Source organism: Patiria miniata, unplaced genomic scaffold (genome assembly GCF_015706575.1).
Source record: "Patiria miniata isolate m_02_andy unplaced genomic scaffold, ASM1570657v1 HiC_scaffold_15, whole genome shotgun sequence".
Classification (NCBI taxonomy): Eukaryota; Metazoa; Echinodermata; class Asteroidea; order Valvatida; family Asterinidae; genus Patiria; species Patiria miniata.
The window spans coordinates 3287423-3309528 of NW_024037053.1; the positions used below are offsets into that span (position 1 = coordinate 3287423).

Here is a 22106-nt window from a genome sequence, read left to right on the forward strand (position 1 = left end):
TAACCAGCTTTATATTGCCAGTTCTCCTATTTTATCAATTTGTTCAAGGTTTTCCCCCTTAACATTGGTGCACCTTTAACTACTCTTACTACAACCAGTTTTTGTTTTAAAGTTTAACAAAGGAATGACTACAGTGGGATTGAACCTGGACCTCTGGATTGCCGTTCCGGTGCTCTACCAACTGAGCTAACCAGCTCTATGTTGCCAGTTCTCCTATTTCATCAATTTGTTGAAGGTTTTTTCACTTAACATTGGCGCACCTTTAACTATTTTCGCTTGGGCCGTGCACTTCCCTGCATTCCCACAGCTACCGGTATTGTGAACTTCGGTCACTTAAAGTTCACAGAGTATTGTTTTCACAGGCTAGGCCCAGTTTCCTGTAATAGGGCGGACTTAAATTCACTACCACATTTGGATCTTTATCGCGCTTTATTAAAGCTGGAATGTGGATTTTAATCCAAGACGTCACAGGTTTATCCGAAATATTCCTCAAAAGTGAACTTAGTAATTTTTCCTTTGTCGTTTATTGACAATAAATTAATACCAATGGGTTTGCAATTGCAAGGCAAAATATGCATGGATATGATTGAAGTGTGTAACTCACAGAGAGGAGCTAAAGGCAATATGAATAAGTTATGATAATTTATGCAAATGAGAGGGCAAGAAACAAAAGACAATGAAGGCATGGTTCCTGAGATACATCAGAAATGACAAATCAGAACTGATAAACAACCAAGATTACCCATGAATCCACATAACTGGCTATTCCCAGGAGCTTAAGACAATGATGATAATTTATGATAATTTATGCAAATGAGACGGTAAGAAACAAAAGACAATTAAGACATGGGTCCTGTGACACATCAGAAATGACAAATCAGAATTGATAAACAGCCAAGATTACCCATGGATCCACATTACTGGCTATTCCCAGGAGCTTAAGACAATGATGATAATTTATGATAATTTATGCAAATGAGAGGGTAAGAAACAATAGAAACGGTAAAAATCACACATCAAGAATAAGAACCGATTAACAGCCAAGATTACCCATGAGCCAAATTACTGGCTTCTAGTAAAAAATATATAACACCTGTGCAACATTGTCACACTTGGCACTTATAAGCATTCTTCAGTCAACTCCGACTTTGTACTTGACAGTTCTTAAAGACTTTCAGCACTGCAGCGTCACAAGTGTGTAAAGATATGTTCCATCTGTCATCAGTGGAATAAATCACAGCGGCTCCCCGGTACAAAAGAGCGCAGGGCGTGTGCTGAAGCGGTTGGCTGAACAACAATAGGTAACAGGGATGGGCCGTGCGGCCGGGCCGACCGATGACAACAATCCTGGCCCCAGTGGCGGCCGAGTCAAGCCCGCGGTTTGGTTGCGCAGGAAACAAGCAACTGTCAACAAGGCTGTTATAACACACAGGATGTGATGATTATGCGAAGGGAAAAAAAAAAAAAAAGGAAAAAAGTTGATGAAGAATAGAAAGTCTCCAACGAGTTGTTCTGCGGGCTGAGTGATCCATTGTGATCACAAATCAATTCTTCCAGATGATGATTAATCTGGGATCAGATAAGCGACGGCTGTTGTAATCCTGGTGCGGATGCACTGGCTGTCTTGGAGTTGAGTCCTTTCCTAGAGTCCCACTGAAATGTAAGGTGGTTATAGCAAGAATGAAGCCTCAGGCAAGGTTGACCAAGACGTTTGAGAGAGCATGAGTGTTTGGACACACAGCATACAGCTTGCAACAGATGTGCCAGAATAGTGCAAACATTTGCAGGACTCGGACTCAGACTCAAGTCAGCACAAACAATAGATGGTACTTTTTTGAATGCTCCGGGGTGGGGGGGCATACAACACTCGGACGCCGGTTCGCGCGCGTAAGGTGCCAAGTAAAAATATAGTAGTCTGTCCCGAGCCAATGTGGCCCATCAGGCCAGCGTTTATCTCCGGTTTCAGTGGCATGAAACGACTTAACTGAGAATATTTCTATTCCCTCTGGATGGGATGCCAGTCCATCACAGGTTACTCCGCAGCTAATGCCGGTACCCATTTATATACTCCTGGGTGGAGAGAGGCAAGTGGAGGTGAAGTGGCTTGCCCAAGGACACACGTATGACCAGCAGCTGGATTCGAACCCCCCACCCTCTGATCACGAACCCTAATTGCTAGGCCACACTTCTCCTATAAGCTGCTAAATTCTCACTACTAACTTTCCTCTGATTGATTTCTCTCTGGAAATCGTTACTATAATTATGCAGTCTCGTCACTCGCAATACAAGCAACGGTTGAGTCAGAAATGAGCTGATAAATCATGCAACATACTGAAACGTCTTAGAGCGTTCACCTGATCAAAATTAAAGACCCAGCAACTTCTTACAAATTTTTGACACAGAACCGACAGAATTCCAAAGAACGAGCACTAGTACCACTGTCAAAACCAATTAGTGAACAACTGAAGGCGATGTTGTTTTAAAAGAAAAGTCTTGTTCTACTTCACAGTACAAGCCATGCGAAGTTGAAGTGGCTTCAAGACTGTTCGGTGACTCGTTGTGAGTCAGACCCAAAAAGTCGCATTGTCACCGACCCTGCTCACATCTTGTCAAAGCCGCAAAAGTGATTCAACTTGACTTCCACCATGCTCAATCTCCACGTTTTCTACTTGATGCCAATGTTCAATACCCATAACTCTCTCCCAGATTCTACGAAAATCACAAGGAAGGTTTGCAGGGTCATGGTAGATAGATCCCAACCAATTTGCATTCGGGTTGATGCTTCTTCAAAGTTGAAAGACAAAGCACATGGAATTGATTCTATTGCTTAAAATTGCAGTCAACTGTTTCTCTTTTGGGCAGAACTTTTTCAAGCCAAGGCAACAGCAAAAGGAATACAGTCAAAGGTGACAATTGCTTCTCAAATGGGGGGGGGGGGGGGGGGGGACATACCTTGATCAGAAGTAATGCGAGCACAAAGCTCCAACAGTGTGAGGTTCGGGGCACAAATAAGGGCACTTGAACATTTGTGATTCTAGATGCTCTTTGGTGCAATCTGAGGCAATTTCTGTCCACATTTTTTTTTAGCAAAAGATCATCTTGTAAACATCATTTTCAAGTTTGGAGTCACTGAAACAGCCATTCTGAGCTATTCTGAGCTATAGGATCAAAGGCTGCAATTTTTATTCGGGGACGAAAGAGTGGGACATGTCCCCCCCCCCCCCCCCCCCCAGATCACTGCCCATGAATGCAGTTCAAGTAACTACATTTTACCTATCACATGAATGACTTTATTTAATCTGTATTTGTGATACTGCTTTATTTCGTTGCCTTATTAGTTGATTTTAGTACTGTTCATGCATACCCTGATGGTAGCTCATCAGAGCACGTACATCCAATCGGAACAATGCTGATATTCCAGAATACAACAACCTGTATGCAATAAAAGCCCCCCGATCAAATTCCATTTCCAACGACAAGGTAAACTTCTCCAGACTGCAAAAATTAAACACATTGTATACATACAGACGGACTCTCTGAATGCCACATGTAAATGATTCTGGGACCGGTGCCCCGCTAACCCGATCGCCAGCCGTGGTGGTGTCCTCTGCGCGCAGGGACAGGAAGAGCTTGTTTCGGGCCGAGTTGGGTCTGATGCTTACACCTGTTGCATGTCAACTCCAATACCATCCCATCGTAGTGGGTTTCCTATCTGGGAATTACAAAGACACCTGCTGTGTTTGTTTAGTAAATCTCCGCCCTATCCCCCCTCTCCTTCTTGAATTTGAAACGTACCTGCCGTTTTTAACGAGAATATCCTCAGACAGGATGAGTTTGCGGTGTCACCATGTGAATAAATCGTGCGTTAGCAACAGAATCCAGTAACGAGGCCCCACAATTTTGCATGTGATTTCTCTGCTATTTAAAAATGTACCGGTACAGTACAGGGTTTCAACCTTAATGCTAGCCAGCTACTGAAACAGACTCTGAACTAGCCCGCGGGCATTTTCACTAGCCCGCATGTTTTTTCTTTATGAGTGTCTCATAAAGAACAATGTGCATACATGTAAACCGTGTATCCTGAGACAATCTTGTCAGTGTTTTTAATAAACAGATCTAATAATTTGACCCTAAACAGTTAATAAAATTAGACACAAATTGATACAGGTTTGCTTTCTGGATTCAATGATTTATTTCTTCCTGTCCTTTCATCTTTGCCGTAGCCCAATAATTTTTGACTTGCCAGCCGGGCTACTTAAGGAATAGTTTGACTAGCCCGCCGCTGTTTTGACTAGCATTTGGCTAGCAGGCTACCATTAAAGCTGAACCCTGTGGTATCCGCTGAGCTGAAACTTCAATAGGTTAGCTGTAAAGCACCCTTCCAAGGATTTGAGAAATTTTGTTGCTTCAAACAAAATCAAAAGCACAAAAAGCAACTGATCGTATATCCTTCCAAGAGAAAAAAAGGAAAGTCTGTCTTGAGCCAATATCAATCATCTAACTGGTGTTTATCTCTAGTTTCCGTGAGATGAAAACGACTGAGAATACCAACTAAGAAGGGGTGTTCGTCCATCACAGGTTACCCCTACCTCCCCCTTATTTACTGTAAGTCCCAAGTCAGGGTTCTAAAACATCTTGAAGATGGAGGCAAAGCCTAAAAAATAGTCGGATGGTTTATGAGGATCTTCGGTGGGCTATCTAGACTCCCTTCGGAGGTTTCAGGGTGGGGCCTTATATTGGGATTTCTGGAGGCAGTACCCCCATTGGACCTACTGCCCAGACATGGGCCTGAAGGAATAAGGGGTTTGTGAATCTGGTACAAATCAAAGACTTCCACACATAGCTGGTGTAGGAAATAAACTCCAGGTTTTTTTTTTTCTTTCTGGAGGGGAACATGTCTTCAGAGTGTTTAAGGAAAACTCAAGAATGTGAAAATGGCAAACATAAATGATTTATGTAGATACCGTATGAAAATGTGCCTGTGTTTCTATTGAAAGATATAGATGGCATGGCAATCAATTTTGACACTCCCCTCTCAAAACTCTACATGAAGAGTGAGATATTGAACTTAACAAAGTACACACCAACTTCCATATTTTATTCTAGGAAACTGAAGAATGCACAGAAAGCTTGTTTTATTTTCCTTATGAACTTGAAGTGCTTAAGTTAAAATGTTTCTGGATTGCTAAGTATTAAAATATTTTACTTAGGACATCTAACTTGATTAGATGGTTCAGAGATATGCCTTTTTTTTCTATGGAAAAATAAAAGGAAGCCCAATATATTTTGGCAAAACCCCTAAAAAAAATTGTACAGGCTGAGTCAAAAAAAGCGGAGCCCAAACCCCCAAAAGTATATTTCATATTTAAAAAAATATGTAGCACCAAAAATAATAATGACTGGAAATCCAATTTCATAACCTACATTTAGATGAAAAAATTACTGAAATTGCTCAATCGAAATTGCTCAATCCGTTCAAAGAATATCACCACTTAAACGCAATGACCCTAAAACTGTCTCGTCCAAAAATGCTATTTCAAGAATCGTCGTCACAATTGTCTTCCAACATCACCAGCGATAAAACCTCAGTTTAAAAGTTAAGAATATTCAACAAAGTCCTTTTGAAGGCCCGTCTTTTAAAAAAAAGTGGATTTTATAAATCATATTGTTTGCCTAATCAGGGTTGTTTATAAAGATATTGTGTACTACAGTTGTTGACAGTTGTTGAAACAAGTATTCTGTGTCATTTTGCTTGTTGTTCCAAACAGTCAAAACACACAATAAATTGCTTTTTTTTGACAAGACAGGTTTTAGGGTCATTGCGTTTACATGTAAATGGTGATATTCGTTAAACAGATTGAGCAAGTTCAGTAATTTTTTTTATCTAAAAGTAGCTTATGAAATTGGCTTTCCAGTCATTATTATTTTTGGTGCTACATATTTTGTTAAATATGAAATATATTTTTGGGGGTTTGGGTTCTGCGTTTTTTTTACTCACCCTGTAGATGGTTTAGAGATAAAAATATGTCTTTTTTTCCTATGGAAAAACAAAAGGAAGCCCAACCTATTTTGGCAAAACCCCTAAAAAAATGTGTAGATCAAGACATTCAACATAGCATACTGCGCTCCAATTCCAGGGTCCTATTTCTAGGAAATTGAAACATTGCACAGAAATCCTGCTTCGTTATCCTACACGTATATTAACCAATCGCTCATTAAAAGCTTCCTGGTTGCTCGGTCGTTTTATGAGGAAATCAAACTTGGTTTTTTGCTCCGTGCCAACTTGAAAAACCAATACTAAAAGTTGAAGGACAGTTGACAGTGTACTTTAGAGAACCACGTACTGGACCACCAAAATAATCCCATGTTTTAATTATATTTACACGAGGTGTTTCGTTTGCACACTGGCCCCTAAAGTATGAAGGCCTGCAAAGTACAGATGATACTCACTCCAATGGCCTTGAGAAAGTGCTGTAATTACATATCAAAAAGGCCACTTTTGACACTTTGACAACCACTTAATTACCAGCTTGAAGAATCGGACTTGTGTACTATTGCGTTCACTCTCAAGTGATTAAATGTTGCATAGTTCTGGCACCTGATGTGCCTACAAGTTTGATCATGAAAATGTATGTATGTGACACTTGGTTTCAAACTTGATCTAAATTTACTTAAAGTGTCACGCTATTTTAGATAAGGCAACAAAAAAAAAGGTTCTGCTTCCGGTTACCCTACCTACCCTATTTTGACAGCCCCTACCTTACATTTTTTTTGGGGGGGGGGGGGGGAAATGAGAAAAAAACCCTTAAAACCATCAATTACTACATTTTACCCTTGACTACACGCAGACACCTCCATATGATTGTGCACAAAAGAGATTGCCCCCTCCCCCCCCCCCAAAAAAAATCCCTACCTACCCTATTTTCAAATGCCATGTAATCAGAAGCAGAACTGTTTTTATTTTTGGGCTAATATTTGGACTGTTCATCTGTTAACTGTGACTAGTCAAATTCAGTCAACAGACAAAAGCAGACAAGTGGTAGGCACAGCTGGCTTATCAATCACCTACAGTCAACGCATAGCTGTATCAAAAAACATAAACAGTCAAAGCCAGTCAATCCTGCTTTATTTAGGCTGGGAGCTCTTAACTGTTGAAAACAGTCACTTGATCGATTTTGACTGAACGGACAACTTGGCACAGAATGAATGTCTGCATAGGAGGGTTGGGGTAGCCATCCTTACTTGAAGTTGAGAAGCTGAATTACAACTAGGTGGTCGAGCCAAAGGCATGTAAAGGCGCCTTAGGCAGCCGTCGTACGACCTATGTCTGACCACGGAGCACAGCCAGAGATCGAAAGTGTTGTTTTTTGCAGAGGGAGGAAAACCGAAGAGCCCGGAGAAAAAAACCCACGCAGCACAGGAGAGAACCAACGCACAACTCTACTCACATGGTCCGAGCCGGGAATCGAACCCGGGCCACAAGAGGCGAGCGCTTTTCGCACTAATCACCCAAAAGAAACATGGAAGTTTCCGTGAATAAGCTGTGTCTTAGACAGAAAAAAAACCGATTTACTCCAGGAAAAAAAATCAACATGATTTTACTATCATTTGCCGCAAGACTGTGTGACAATCTTAACAACCAAACACTAGATTTGCAGGGTCAGAAACGCAAATTCATCTAAAACCAAAACAATTATAACCGCCTTTTCCTGTTCAAACTGCCACGCAGAAACTCTTGGTGATATGAAAACAAAAGTTGTTGTCTCAGTACAAGTGCAAGTTTCTTTCACGTCAATGTGGACACTAACGTGATCATTCTTCCGACAGTTCCCCGAATTACAAGTACTCTACCGTTCAAGTAGGCCTATTACACAAAAGTTTCAACACATCTGCATGATTTATAGCGTATATAACACGTACTTATTCACAGAATTAAAAATACACGTTATCTCTGCAAGGCTAATGAGGAACATGGAACTGGATGTCTGTCTACTTTAAATACTGATGCTACAGGAAATGCAGCTTTAACCTGCTTCCTCGGAGGCCAGCGGACTTACAGAAACCAGACCAAATGAGCTGACAAAGTTTATTTAGAGTGATATTCAGGGGGCTAATCAGCGCGTACACAGGTCCCCGGTTGGGTACTGTTTGGGGGCCCTCCGCAACACTCTAGCTTCATTTCCTTGCCGACTTTTGAAATGTTGAAATGAAATCTGAAGTGGTATAAATGCTTGTCTCTTGGGTCGAAGGAGAGGGGGTTATAGAAGGTCAAGTGAGGCTGAGGGGTACGGGGAATTGCCCGATTTGTTTCTCTCCCCCTCCCCGTTTCTAACCCTCTCTCTCTCTCTGGAGAGATGGGAGATAGAATCTTAAGGATGTGCCTCTAACTTGCTTAGGCCGTCCCAGACTGCGAAGGACACACTCACTGATAGAGATCTCATCTTCATTCCAGCCAACTGCTTCAACCTTCCCCAAACATGTCCTTTTTCCTCGGACTGCGTATCATCTTGAACTCCTCAAGCAATAACTGGTCTCCGTTAATGTCTTTTTCCTCGGACTGCGTATCATCTTGAACTCCTCAAGCAATAACTGTGTCTCCTTTTCTTTTCGAACTTGACTGTGAGAGTTGTTTTTAGCAAAAACAGGACGGCATGCCATAGCCAAGATTGCCAGATACTACGTAGTTTTGAGCGACATGAAAAAGCTGTGTTTCAGGATACATACCGGTACCAATCCTGGCACACTGTCAATTCTATCACAAAGGCCCCCGCCAATGGTGAAAGCATTGTGCTAGCTATTGTTCAGATAATCTGTAACGGGGCAGTTGCTTTGTACAATAGCAAGTACAATGGTTTCTCCATTGAAGGGGGCCTTGCGAGTGTACAGTGATCACGTGGGGAGATTCATGGTAACAAACACCCTTGGTGGCGCAAAATAAGTTGAGCCCTTTCAATGGTGGAGTGCTGTGGCTTGTGGTTAAAGGGCATTGGATTCGTGGTCTGCGGGTAAAGCTGCAGGTTGTGGGTTTGAGTCCAGCCTGGGTTACGGTGCGTGTGCCCTTGGGCAAGGCACTTTGTTACTCATTGTTTCTCTCCACCCAGGAGTAAACGGGTACCTGTGAGGGCAGAGATGGTTATTGTGATTGACTTAGCTTCCTTGCACCTAACAGGCAGCATCGAGCTGTATACTCCCCAGGGAGCTGAGATGGTATTTGGAATGTTTCATGGGCCCAATGAGCAGGGGTAATAAAGATGTAGCGGTTTCAGCACCAATCTTTGTGGATACGTGCGCTTTTATAAACACTCATTATTATTATTATTACTGGTATTACGGGTACCCTATATGATAGCACTGCCCGGCTACAATGAAAACACTAGCCCGGCCCTCTGGGACCACCAAAAACCGACAGTTTATTCTGACGAAAAAAACACTAGCAACCCAAGCTTCTGTTAAACCAAATTCAATTCATTTCACACAATTTATTTTGTTTTTAGAAGAAATTTCTGCAACGGCCCATCACTGGGTCAGGGGGTAAACGGCCTGACCGTTGACGAAGTCAAATAGATCGACTGTGACAAGACGTTTTGACTCATTGCATCAAATCGCGAGCTGCGTTTTGCTTAAAATGCAACGGCCGAGTGGTTCAGACAGGTCAAGATCCATTACCGGTCTGACCTGGTTTAGTTTTTTTTTTATGATGGCCTTGACCTCCATCAGAAGTAAGCAACTTTGTCACATGTCGGCAAGGCAAACTGTGTTAATACTGGCGTCAGGCTGATTAAGAGCGGTTAGTAAAATCTACTGAATTAGAGTTTTTGGCCGCATCCGAAACTTTTGTCCACGCTATGAGCTCCGAGCACAAGTACCCCCTCAACGGTAAGAAAGGGAGAGTTGGGGGAGACCTCTGGGAGAGACATTCGAACGCCTTGCGGACGACGCCTGACGCTCACGCGAAGACGCTATGGCTTTGGGCACACTCAGAATAAAAGAAGTCGTGCGTACTTCGCGCCTAAAAAGTGGTAAAAAAGCACCCTCTCTTGATCGCACATTGTCTTGATCTTGGTCAATTACAGCTACAGTGAAATCGCGATAAGTCAAAACCTGTTAACTCAAAAAACCCTTCTTACTCGAAAGTAAAATCTTATCCCCGTCAATTGTTGTTGAATAGAAAATCCATTGGATAACTCAAAACTCTGCTTAACTCAAAATTTGAGTCAATTCCCCTGAGGTAAGTATGACTTATCGAGATTCCACTGTATGTTGTCCAAGGTTGGTCGGTCTTTGAGTATCCATACCCATAAATGTGAGTATTAATACTCACGAGTACCTGTACTCATAACTGAGTAATTGTACTCGTAACAAAGCACAAATATTTGTGAGTTCTTGCATTAGCCATGCTCATTGCTGGGTTCTTGTACTTGGATTGAGTACATGAACTCGCACTGAGATTTACCGAGTGCTTGAAACTGAGAACTCATACTCAGTAATTGAGTATTCATATCGCATGCTCATATCATGGTGCTAGATCTCTCACTCAATAACTGAGTATTCATATTTACCATACTCATATCTGAGTTCTTGAAAACATACTCAACAACTGAGTATTCATATTTCTTATGATCGTATCCGAGTACTTGAACTCATACTCAATAATTGAGTCTTCATATTTCTCATGCTCATATGAGTATTCAACACACACACTCACAATTGAGTACACATACTCAAAACTCACATAAGCTTTGATTTGTCCTATCTGCCTGCGTGACTTCACTCCAGATTCAATCTTGCAAAGAAGCTAAATTTGCAAGATCTGTGCTAAAGACATTTTAGGATTTTGTGGGTTTTTTTGGGGGGGGGGGAGGGAGAGGGAGGGGGAGTGAAATTTGAGATACCTGGTTCTCATCTTCCTCCCCATCAATCTGCAAGCCTGGCTGGTCCCCCGCCCGGCTACCGAACACCCTCCCGATGCTCTGCTCGTTGAAGGAGTCGTCTGCCGATAGATCAAGATGGCTGGTGGTGGAGAAGGGAGGAGCCGTGACCGTAGAGGAAGGCTGATGATGAGGCCTGGCGTCACTGGTTGAGGTACACGAAGACAAGGCGCGGTGACTTGAAATACTGGATGCCATCTCAGGAGCTGTAGAAGGTAAAGCAACAAACAAAAACCGGGTTTGCAATAAAGAGAAATGAAAGTCACACATAATGAGGAAATTCCAAACTACATGAGAATTTACAATGTATTTTTTTTTCAAGTTTAATGGCACACAAGTTGACATTTGGAAGTCAGCGTCTACAGGAAAAAGTGCATATCTGGGAAAATAGACATACGGTTTTTGAATTGTGTTCCACTTTGTGTTGCACTCTGTTTTTTTGGAATTACAGAAGCAATCTCTAAAGTTATCCATTGTTAATTAATTAAATTTGACATCAGACAATTCAAGCGGTGATTCAGAGAGTTATACACAGACAACTTTGCAAAGGAGAAGATCAGTATCGATACTTTTGATTTATTTCTGTCCCGCGGGGTCCAAGTTAGAGACGGCAAATTGGTGGGTATGTTAATTAAGGACGGAGCTCGGAGTTAGGGAAAAGTATTGATGGAGTCAATAACGGGCGGCTAAATGAAGGTGCCCATTCCGAAGCTTATCAGGATCCGTCTTGAGGCAAGACGGAAAGTAGGGATTTCGGTTTGCCCCCCACTACATGCCTCCCGAGCTGCGGTCTTTTCCCTCCCCGGGATTTTTCTAATCTGTGGACTTCCACCGGCTCTAAGCCCTACCCCCGTGGGACGGGGGTCTCTGTTGGACCCAAGAGACCCCCCTGCGGTAAATACGCGGGGGCCTGCTGTCGTCAAGCGGCAGCAGCTCGGAGCCAATTCTGTGATAATTAGCGTTATCTAACGTACTTCGTGGCAAACATTTGAGTGCGGTGGCAATACACGGATTGAATTCAGATAAGCACAAGTTTTGGAGAGACGTTCAGAAAGTTTTTTTCCTAAACTCACAGTTGTAACTACATGTAAGCAGTGGCGGCTGAACATTTCTGTATGTTTCCAAGGGGGAGGGGGGGGGGGAGGAGGGGGGGGGGAGGAGGAGGGGGGGGGGGGAGCATATGTACCTGTTTATTTCTTTATAGCTTCTTTCAGCCTGTTTACTTTCTCAACCATTTCAATGCACTCATCCAGTGTGCACAATTAGCGGCCATTTTAGAAATCGCACCACACTGGCATGTGTAAGTTGTAAACAATCCATTGGTCAACGGAGCATTCAGTTCATCTCTGATCTATTCCTGATTGTGATAAACTTAGTAATAGATTCTAAATGTCGTTGCCAGATCAGTACTTTTGGACAAAAACTGTGTTTTATATCAGAAAATCACGAATCGTAATTTTGTGATGTTTTGCAAGATCATATTCAGATGTGGAGGAAAAACCAGGCGTCAGTGAGGAAACGTTATTTTCAAGGCTCGAACTGTTTTTTTTTTTTTTAAAGTGTGGGTCGGGAGAAAACAGGAGCCGAACCTGGTATGCAACTAATTATTGTCTTTCACTCCATCAATTGCTTCACCTTCCTGAGATGCGCTCGAAGATAATTGAGCAAAATTCGACTTCCTACCACGAGATTTCCCCCCTGTCTTAATGTCGGGATGCATGAACGTGGGTCTTCTGGCTGGCCAAAAAAGTGGCAAAATATTGTCCCCACTTTGATGGGAACCGGGCAGTGCGAATCTGCAAACGCCCCTCTTTCGTTGCAGCGTGTCAACCCGCACAGGAAATTCGGCAATTATACCACTTGCCAGCAGTTTTAGCTCATTTCCCTCGGTACGAAATGACAAGGCCTTTGGTAACGACTAGTGACAATGCTAAGCCCCTGCTACAAGCCGGGTTAGAATGAGAAATCAATAAGGCTGATTGGGGAGAAGACACAAATAGCTGAAGTACTTCAGCGATACACGTTCATGTACCATTGACAATATGCACCAATCCGGGGACTTGATCACCGTACACAAGGCCCCCTACAATGGAGAAAGCATTGTGCCGACTATGCAACCTCGTTCCCAGGGTGCTGAGCAGTACGCTCCCACCACTACCTGATCGCTCACCCTGGCATTGGATAATTTACAAATATCCAATTTTTTTAGCACACGTATAAATTCAGGCCCCTTGTGGGCGATGTGTTCTGGGCGAACATAATATTCTTGTGGTATTTCAATACTAAAATTTACAAGGCTATGTCATGTTGCTGTCTGAACGTACCGGTACATGTACACGAGTCAAATGTGATAAAAGTTTTAAAAAAAATTTAAAAAATAATGCAGGGACCTTATTATACTTGGTGAAACTATTGAGATCGTACTGCATACTCGTAAGTGAGGGTCAATAATACATGTATTAACGAGACATGTAGAATAAAGATGGGCCCATTAATAAATATCAACAATATGGAACATATATATGTACTGTAGTGTTACTGTCCAATATAGAGCACGAATAAGGAGTTTCCATCCCAGAAGTAGGCCCTGGGGACGAGTTTGCCGACTATGGGCTCCGTGCGCAAACAAGAGAGGGCACTTTTTGACACCTTTCCAGAGCCCGTGGACAGAACACACGGTACACCGCATGCGCGTACTGTTTCACACGTAGGCCTATAGCTCAAAGTACACACAACTGATTGTATTCTTAATGTGCACAAAACCATCCAGTGTCTTCGCCTAGTGAGCGTCATGCGTCGTCGTCAATGCATTCGAACATCCCTTCCAGTAGTCTTCCCAACTCTCCCTTTATAACCGTTGACTGGGTTCTTGTTCAAAGAGCCCATATTTAGCACAACTTTACGGCTTACTGATAAGCAGCGCCTTGAACCCGGGCCTGTTGCCTGCAAAATGTTTACCTCTCTCTGAGGCGAGGGCCAATCTTTCGGTTTCCATTACCTCCTATTTCCTGAGGTAAAAGGTTTCACAAAGGCCCGGTGTCTAGCTGTACAGACGCCTCCAAATTGGACTTCATTAAGTTTTTTTTTTTTAAACGGAGACTTAAGAAAAAAAACTTTGCCGATCCCACCTCCCACGAGACCAGAGCCGAATTAGCAGCGTACATGTTTTGTTGGCTCTTGCATTGACTGAGATCAACTTTTGTCCAATAAAACGTTCAGCTCTAATTTGCCCAGACCGTGGCGGATCATGAACAGCCCCCCTAAGCCTGGGCATGGAGGGGTAGAAGGCAGAGGGGTTGTTGGCCCTGATGTTCAAATTAGGGGGGCAAATAGGGTCCCCTGTGGGTAGCTATTCGTGGGAGGTCACTGCCTGTTGATGGGGTGTATAATGGGCCAATATCCCAGAGACAGGCGCAAAGCAGGGGTTAACAACCACCAATTTTGGTGACAGTTGATGTACAAACAAACTTATCTTCAACTTTTTTTCAGATTCTAACGATAACAAAAAGTCGTTCAAGGATAAACAGTTTCTGCTATTAAATAAAAAACAACCTGTTTTTTTTCTTACAAATTAATACAGTTCTGCACAAAAACGCCTTAATCAATTTTTCAAAGTCCTGTATAATTTCTTCAGTTGTTTCTGTTGGGAATGTTCAATTTATTGGTACTCTGTAATAGACAAATCTTAGACAAATTTGTCTGACTAGCTAAGATCTACACATACTTCCCTCACAATTTGGCCTTTGGTTGTCACTAACTTTTCAGAAACTACACACATCTAATGTTGTCTAAATAACTCAACACACACACTCACAATTGTTCCTGTTGTTTTTGTTTTTTACAAAAGTACCAGCCAGAGTACGTGGCCCATGGAACGACAAAAGTGTTGTTGACCCTCAAGAGCACAGTTGAAGGATGAACACAGGATGTCAGGATTTCCTGCAAAATGTTTCGGTCCAGAATAGTCAACTGGCAAATCCTGGAGCGAAATAAAATAAAAAACACGTCCCACCGCAGCCCTTTTCTTACAGCCCTGACCCACCACGTACAACAAATGGCACAACCTTCGAAACAAAGTTGTGTTCCGTATGTTCATGCTGAAACCGAGAGCCTCTGCCCAAATAAAAAAAACACACAATTGAAAACATTCCGATAAAATTCTCAGTTTCATTTTCAGCTCTTTCGTAAATACTTCACACTAAATGCAGGAGTGGCCCGCTTTGGGCCTTGTGGTTGGCGATTTTTCATTACAAAAAAAAAAAAAAAAAAAAAAAAAAAAAAAAAGGAACAGTTTTAATACACATTCTTATTGTCTGTCTCAAATTCTAGTCATACCCCTGGATTTGCTGAGAACAGTTTTTATAATTCCCTTTTAAAAAGTTTCAACTTCTTAAAGACAGACTTGATTTTTTCTTGATGTTCAAAACTGAAATCAACCACACAAGTTGTTGAAAATATTGATCATACATTTTTTTTTTCAACAAAATGTATTGTAGACTTTAGTATTTACTTCAAGAGGAATTACCTTTTTGGACGATGACAATCAGATCACAGGATTCAATATTCTGTTTTGATGCAACTGGAGTTGGAAGGTATCTGAGACAAAGAGTATTCATATGTAAAGTATAAGTACTTTTATAAAGTATTTTGTTCATTATGTTAATTTTCTTTACTAGCCCAATCGAAAAGCAAGAGGATTGTCAATTTCAGGATCTAGGCGGTATGATGGTACAAAGTAAATCGCAATAAAACACTATTTTATTCACATTTTTTAACTCAAAATATAATGGGTCTAAATTAATATTGACAGTATAGAGTTGAATTAACTTCTGGGTAAGGCACTGCAGTGCATGATGTCGTAGTACTGTACGGTGGGAAAAAATTCTTTTAAATTTCTTTAGGAATTCTATTTTGAAAGAAATTTGCAAAGTATGGTACATGTAGAGTACTGGGGGGAAAAATAAATTTACTCCAGCAGATATTCAACAGTGTTTGTGGACATAAATTTAAAAATTCTTTGTTGGCATTAATGTTTACGTTGACAACTTTAATACTGGAGTAGGATATAAAATAGTGCCACTGTTATTCTGTTTATTTTTTAACTGTACCATTTTCTAAGAAATTTGTCGGTGTCGCAACATGTAACGCGAGCATCTAAAACTGCCGTCCTTCAATCACTGTGGAATAATAGGGAGAACAAAATTCATGAAATCAAACCGCAGGTATTTCTTTAACTCTAAAAAAGTCTTCAAACATAAACAGCTCTTCTTTGTTAACCCAAAGGCTCTCCAATCCTTTACTTTTTTGGGGACTTTTGTCAACAACAAGGAAACAAAAAGTGGCTTGTTCCCATTAAATTCCAGTTAAATACGCGAACACCTTTGATCTTTCTAACCACCTGAGCAAGCACACGCTGAACAATTCTGGCCACACTACCGCCGCATTCTGTGCTCGAACAATGCCTACCCCTGTTGATATTCCAGGATCACTGGGCGTTATCTCAACCAGAATAAATCTGTCCTGACATTCTAGTCAAACCACATCTTGACATTGGCTTGTTATTGCATAGCGACCTTTCCACCGCGCTTTCATTTTGAAAAATTATTTTAGCAGGACTGTGTGGGTTATTATTTTGCTGAATAAAAAAAGCAACATTCCATCATAATATTTGGAAGAATGTTACAAAATTTGATTTTTATAAAGTCTCAAACAGCAATTAAAAAAAGACATTTTTTTCCTGTAATTTACTTGTAGGCCTACACATGTTTTTTCTTTTAAATTTCTTGTTCATGGTCCGAGGTCAACAAGGTGAAATTTGTAATATCATTTGATATCCACTACTGCAACAATAATGGCCCGATTATGACATTAATGTATAAATGTGTAACATCATCTCCAATACTTCTACATAACAAGCATAGCCATTTCATTAGTATTTTCATATGTAATACAATACAAGGCCACGAGAACCACAAACATTTCAACCCTGCAATCTGACTCAAATCGAGATCCAGTCTCTTCCCCCCGAACCTAATCAATCTCCACTGCCAACCCAGCATTATTTACACTACCTTGAAATCAGACATTCCAGGCTTTTATTTTCTTATTTTTTTTAAATCAACCACTGTCTTCCACTTGAGTGGCTAATGGAATTTACACACTACAAGCGCTCGGAGAGGCAGGTCGCGTTCATTCATGAATCCAGCCCAGCCAGACAGGAGAGAGCCAAGGGCAAATTGGTAAGACCCTGGCCCAGGCCAGACTGATCAATATTCATCAACTCAGTCAGCAGAAACAGGCACAAATTAATAATGGAAATTTCCGTTAAAAAAAACCCAGTGATATGGAAAAAACCAGCGAATGTACTGAAAATGTGAAGGCCTGTTCGAGTTTGAGTCCTTGGACATTTGGAATTTCCTTTTAAACGTTGACCAACAAAATACATAAAAGGTATTTTAGTTTTTTTTCTGCAATTAAAACAATAATAATTATTTTTAGCTTGAAGACAAAGATCCCATATGGATATAAAAAAAAACCTCAGAAACATGTATACAATGCTGAATGACACTTTGTGAGAGTACCGAGGAGAAATATACTCACGTAGGATGAAATAAGGTTGTCATTTGAAGATTTAAACAAAACTTATGTTTCAATAATTAATCAGTCAACGAATGAGTGACACAGAATGAAGATCAATACCAAAAACATGCACGACCAGTTTAAAGGTACAGGCAAAAAAAAAGAAGTTTTGCTTCCAGTTACCCTACCGGTACCTACCCTATTTTGACAGCCCCTACCCTAATCTTTTTGGGGAAAAAATGAGTAAAAAAATCCCGAAAACCATCAATAACTACCGTTTAACCTTGTCTACACGCAGACATCCCATATGATCGTACACAAAAAAAATTGCTAGATAAAAAATTCCCTACCTACCTACCCTATTTTCAAATGTCATGTTATCGGAAGCAGAATTATATATTTTTTGGCCCCATATACTCCCCCCCCCCCCCAATTTTCTTTTTTGAAAACACATTAAAATTGTGGCAAGGTCACATGCTGTACTAATAATTTCATTCTGAAACATTGGATTTTTCCAGTGTCCTAGTAAAACTAAATTCAAAATTGAACACTTCCATTTTTCTTTCTTATACCTTTGAAAAAAATGCCCTAACCATAACTTGAGACAAACAACAATTTACTTGTAAAATAAATGCATGCAAGTCACTCAGGGCTGAGTTTAACCATGGAGGAATCCTCCATGGTTTAAAGAGGTTGTGGAATGCTCGAAGACATTTCCGTCATTTTTCGGGTATATGTAGCCTATAGGTGTGATGAAATAAAAACGACTATTGTGTCTGTCATGAAATGAGTACAAAAGGTACTTTTGAGAGCTGTTTTTCAGGTCCTGTTTCGACCCGAACGTGCAATTTGTGTAAAAGTCGTCGTTGGGGGCTGCAAACAAAACATAGTAAATCGTGACGTAATAAACAGGACTCCCGTTTACTCTCATTTCATGACAGACACGATAGTTGTTTTTATTTCATCACACCTTAGGCTACATATACCCCAAAAATGATGGAAATGTCTTCGAGCATTCCACAACCTCTTTAAAGAACCAGACTACATACAATGTCCTGAATTTTTGTATGAAAACCGCAACGTGATGTGCCACAGGCTTGCTATTCAGATTGATCTATGTGTAGGGATTACTGGAAGAAAATCTCAAATTTCCAATCATTATGCGCATAATGACTAAGGCTCCATACTTCCCAAAAATTATTTGGCATGAAGCCAAGTTAGAGATGGTCTCGTCCAATTGCCTTTGGGCAAATACAAGCTAGACAGACACGCGGATCAATACTCATCGGTAAATGTGATTAATGTACACAATACATCAATTTACATAATGTACTTGCCATTGTAATACTCTATGAATGGGCTATAATGTGCCACAAGGCCACAACTGAATGGAGGCAATGCCACAAATCTTTAAATATTGATTAAAATCTACTCAATATATATTCTTAAGTGTCCTAAATTAATACACATCTGTTAAAGAGGAACAGAAAGCTTTAGACAAGAGATGAAAATCAGTTTTAGCATGAAGAAAACATCAGTGGTTGAGATTCAACACAAAAATTCCCTGGACCAAGACCAACAGCGCACTCAATGTTCGGACTGTCAAATGGGTTTACCAAAAAAACATTTATTGATAAGAAATACTTTTGATTCCATCGAGTCTAAGGATAAATCTGTTAAAGGATGAAGCTATAAAAAGGAAACAAATGAGAGAGATATTCACTACATGAACAAAATATCAGTTAATTGAAGATAAAATAATTTCAGACAGTACATGTATGAGAAATAAAATTCGCTCCGAAAAATTAATTCAGCAGTTAAACACAGTTTCAATTCTAGAAAAAAAAAATTCAAATTTTGTTCAGATAAATATGGTAAGTGGTCACGTAAAAAAAAAATTCCAGTTGACCATAATTAGTTCACCAAAGCATAGAAATCATTCGCCCCACGGTTCCTATTCTAAACTGCTGAGCCTATTTAAAACCCCAACTACAGACAACCAGTTTTTATCAGTCTTTTTAATTAAAAACCCATTAGCCAAATCCAATGAGGATTAACTCACACGCTAATCACACAGGGTTTTTAATAGCTCCTGATTGCCCATGGGATTTGCTCATTTTTCAGCAACCTGGCTTGGTGATCCCTTTTTATGCACTGACCACAGAATGACCTTGTTTATCCATTCAACAAAAGGTGGTCCAACAGGTTGATTGGGTTTCCAAGTATTTCACAATACATTGGTATGCCAGTCATTTTAACGGTTCTTCCTGTGTTTGCTCCTTTTTAATACACACCACTGGGACTTCCAGCATTTAATTTCTGCAGGGTTTTCCCAGTTTTATCTGTAATCTTCTGTGGTATTTAAAAAATGGCTACACAATTAAGGCTTATGATTTTTGAATGGAATAAAGTGCCCCACTGAAATAGAATTCAGCTCAGGAATGAGACTTGTGTGTACTGTGTATGGTGTACTTGGGACAATGCAAGAAATGGGTTCTTCGCAAAAGTTTGGTGTATTCTTTCTGTTGAAACTGTTAAAATAATATTGAAAAATTGCATGAAATGCCACAGGCAAGCCTGTTCAGCAATGATTTTTAACACTAACACGACAAACTTCATGAACATGATTTTATTTTTTAGTTATTGGAATTGGCTTCAACAAAAAAATTCAGGGTTATTACCCAAGTAGGAAATAGGAATTTCTGAAAAGGAAAATCACTGGTTATATAAACATCCACACAGCTCTGTCACAAAACCTGACAAACAGGAGAAGAAAAAAACATGAGTTCATTGAAACCAGGACACAATGCTCTGACAGTGTGACAGGAAGGCATGTGATCGACCATTTTGGTAAACAACGACGACAAAAATGACTGTAAAGTTTTCTGACCTACCGGTTAATAAATTGAAAAGGTTTGGTTTATTGTTGCCCGACAAATCTGACGCGTCGAGTTCACACGTTCACGCCAATCATTGTTCAGGATTACAACTTGTCTAATTTTACACACTGAGGTAATATGGACGTCCAATCAGAGAGGTCTGTGAAATGTAAACAAACACAAGCTATTGACACGATTGATAAACTATTTCATTGTTGGACCGAACTTTGGACTCCGTTTTTTTTTTTTTTCTCATTCAACAATGGAAAAGACCCGGAACCAGCCAATGAGAAAACCACAACGTGAGATGAATAGATGATGTCATTCTATAGAATTTTTTTTTACAGCTTTGATGTGCATCAACAATTTTCATTGTTGACTTATATTTATATTTTGGTCTAACATAACAGAAGGAAGTTCGCAGGACAAAATCACATGTGACCAATATGTTCTTTGCTTCAAAGTAAAAAAACCTGTTCATCTGTAAAATAAAATTTGAATTTATTTCAAAAGTTCTGATAAATTGATTTTATTGGAATGGTTTATTGGAATGTAAAATATAAGGGTTCAATTTCCTTTTGAATTTGTCGACTTAGTAAATTTCATAAGAAAGGATTTGAATTTGTTTAATCACAGACCAAGGAATCTTTGTGAATAAATTTTAAAATCTGCCAAGAAAATAAAAATTCTATGATTAAAGTTAAGTCTGCCAATTTTGTTTATGAAGAAAAATGGCATTTGAAGAATCTCAACAGTTTTAGGTCTTAATAGACGTACCAAATTATATAAACTCAAACTCATAATTTTTACCATTACATGTACTTCATTAGGTAGGTATAATAAGGTCACATAAACATTTTTACACCATATCTCAAAACATGATGTACCATCAAGCCATAATTATTTATCAATTTTATCAATGATGTCGTGTTGTAAATGATGTGATTAAAAACCGTTTTAACGCATTATAACAATTAACATGTTTAATACATGGTCAAGCAAATCATGGAGGAATGTACAGACGGAGCTGAAGTAAAAAAAAAGCCTAGTAAAGTAGTATTTTAATTAGGTAATAATATCTTGCATGCTCATGTTTCAACCTCATTCAACTAGTGTGTACTTCGTATACCATGCATTCCTTATTTTCGCATGGATTATTCCGACTATTGTTGAGAGCATTTCCGCTCACGAATCGCTCTCAAACTAAAGTTTCAAAACACCGCCTTTCAATCCTCACCTTAGCCCCACTTATCCCCGACGATATGTTCCCGCCGCTACATACACACAATCGTCGGTCCGCGATATTTACTTTCGTTATCTGAATCGAGTTTCCATATTTGGTAAAGCATCGTGTGGAGCGCGTTCTGGGTCGCCGCATGTTGGCTTTGTTATGAAAATCACTCGACTTCCGGTACCAAGAAAAGATCATTACGTCACGGATGGTACACTCGGATTTTAGGGAAGGTCCGTTACGAGTGTCTTCAAAAGTAAGTACAGAACTAAAGCTAAGGAATTATAACTTTGCAATATTCGTTTTTTTTTCATTGAATTTACTTAAGACGTATCCAAGTTATTAAATACTATTACGCTTGCAATGTTACCGCTTGGAATTATTTGTCACCAATGTTATGTTTACGATAAGACTCACCTAAACGAAATAGTGGTACAGTCCACGCCGCATTCCCGCGAATCGTGACGTCGAGAGGGCACTCCCCACGTC

The 22106-nt window shown here is 40.2% G+C and overlaps 1 protein-coding gene and 1 long non-coding RNA gene across 3 annotated transcripts in view; both read right to left on the reverse strand.

Moving 5' to 3' along the window:
* The window catches only part of LOC119722442 (mutS protein homolog 5-like), a 70860-nt gene extending 59730 nt beyond the window's left edge, over positions 1 to 11130 (reverse strand). For both annotated transcript variants that reach the window (XM_038192563.1, XM_038192564.1), the window contains exon 1: positions 10893 to 11130. In XM_038192563.1, the coding sequence (XP_038048491.1) occupies positions 10893 to 11126 (234 nt within the window). In that variant the 5' untranslated portion in view covers positions 11127 to 11130. The remainder of the gene's footprint in view (positions 1 to 10892) is intronic.
* Positions 11131 to 15453: 4323 nt separating this feature from the next.
* Positions 15454 to 21824, reverse strand: LOC119722443. The gene is made up of 3 exons (XR_005270445.1): positions 21624 to 21824; positions 16037 to 16105; positions 15454 to 15524 (listed from the first exon to the last, which is right to left on the reverse strand). It is a non-coding gene; the product is annotated as an uncharacterized LOC119722443 (long non-coding RNA).
* Between the last annotated feature and the right edge of the window lie 282 nt (positions 21825 to 22106).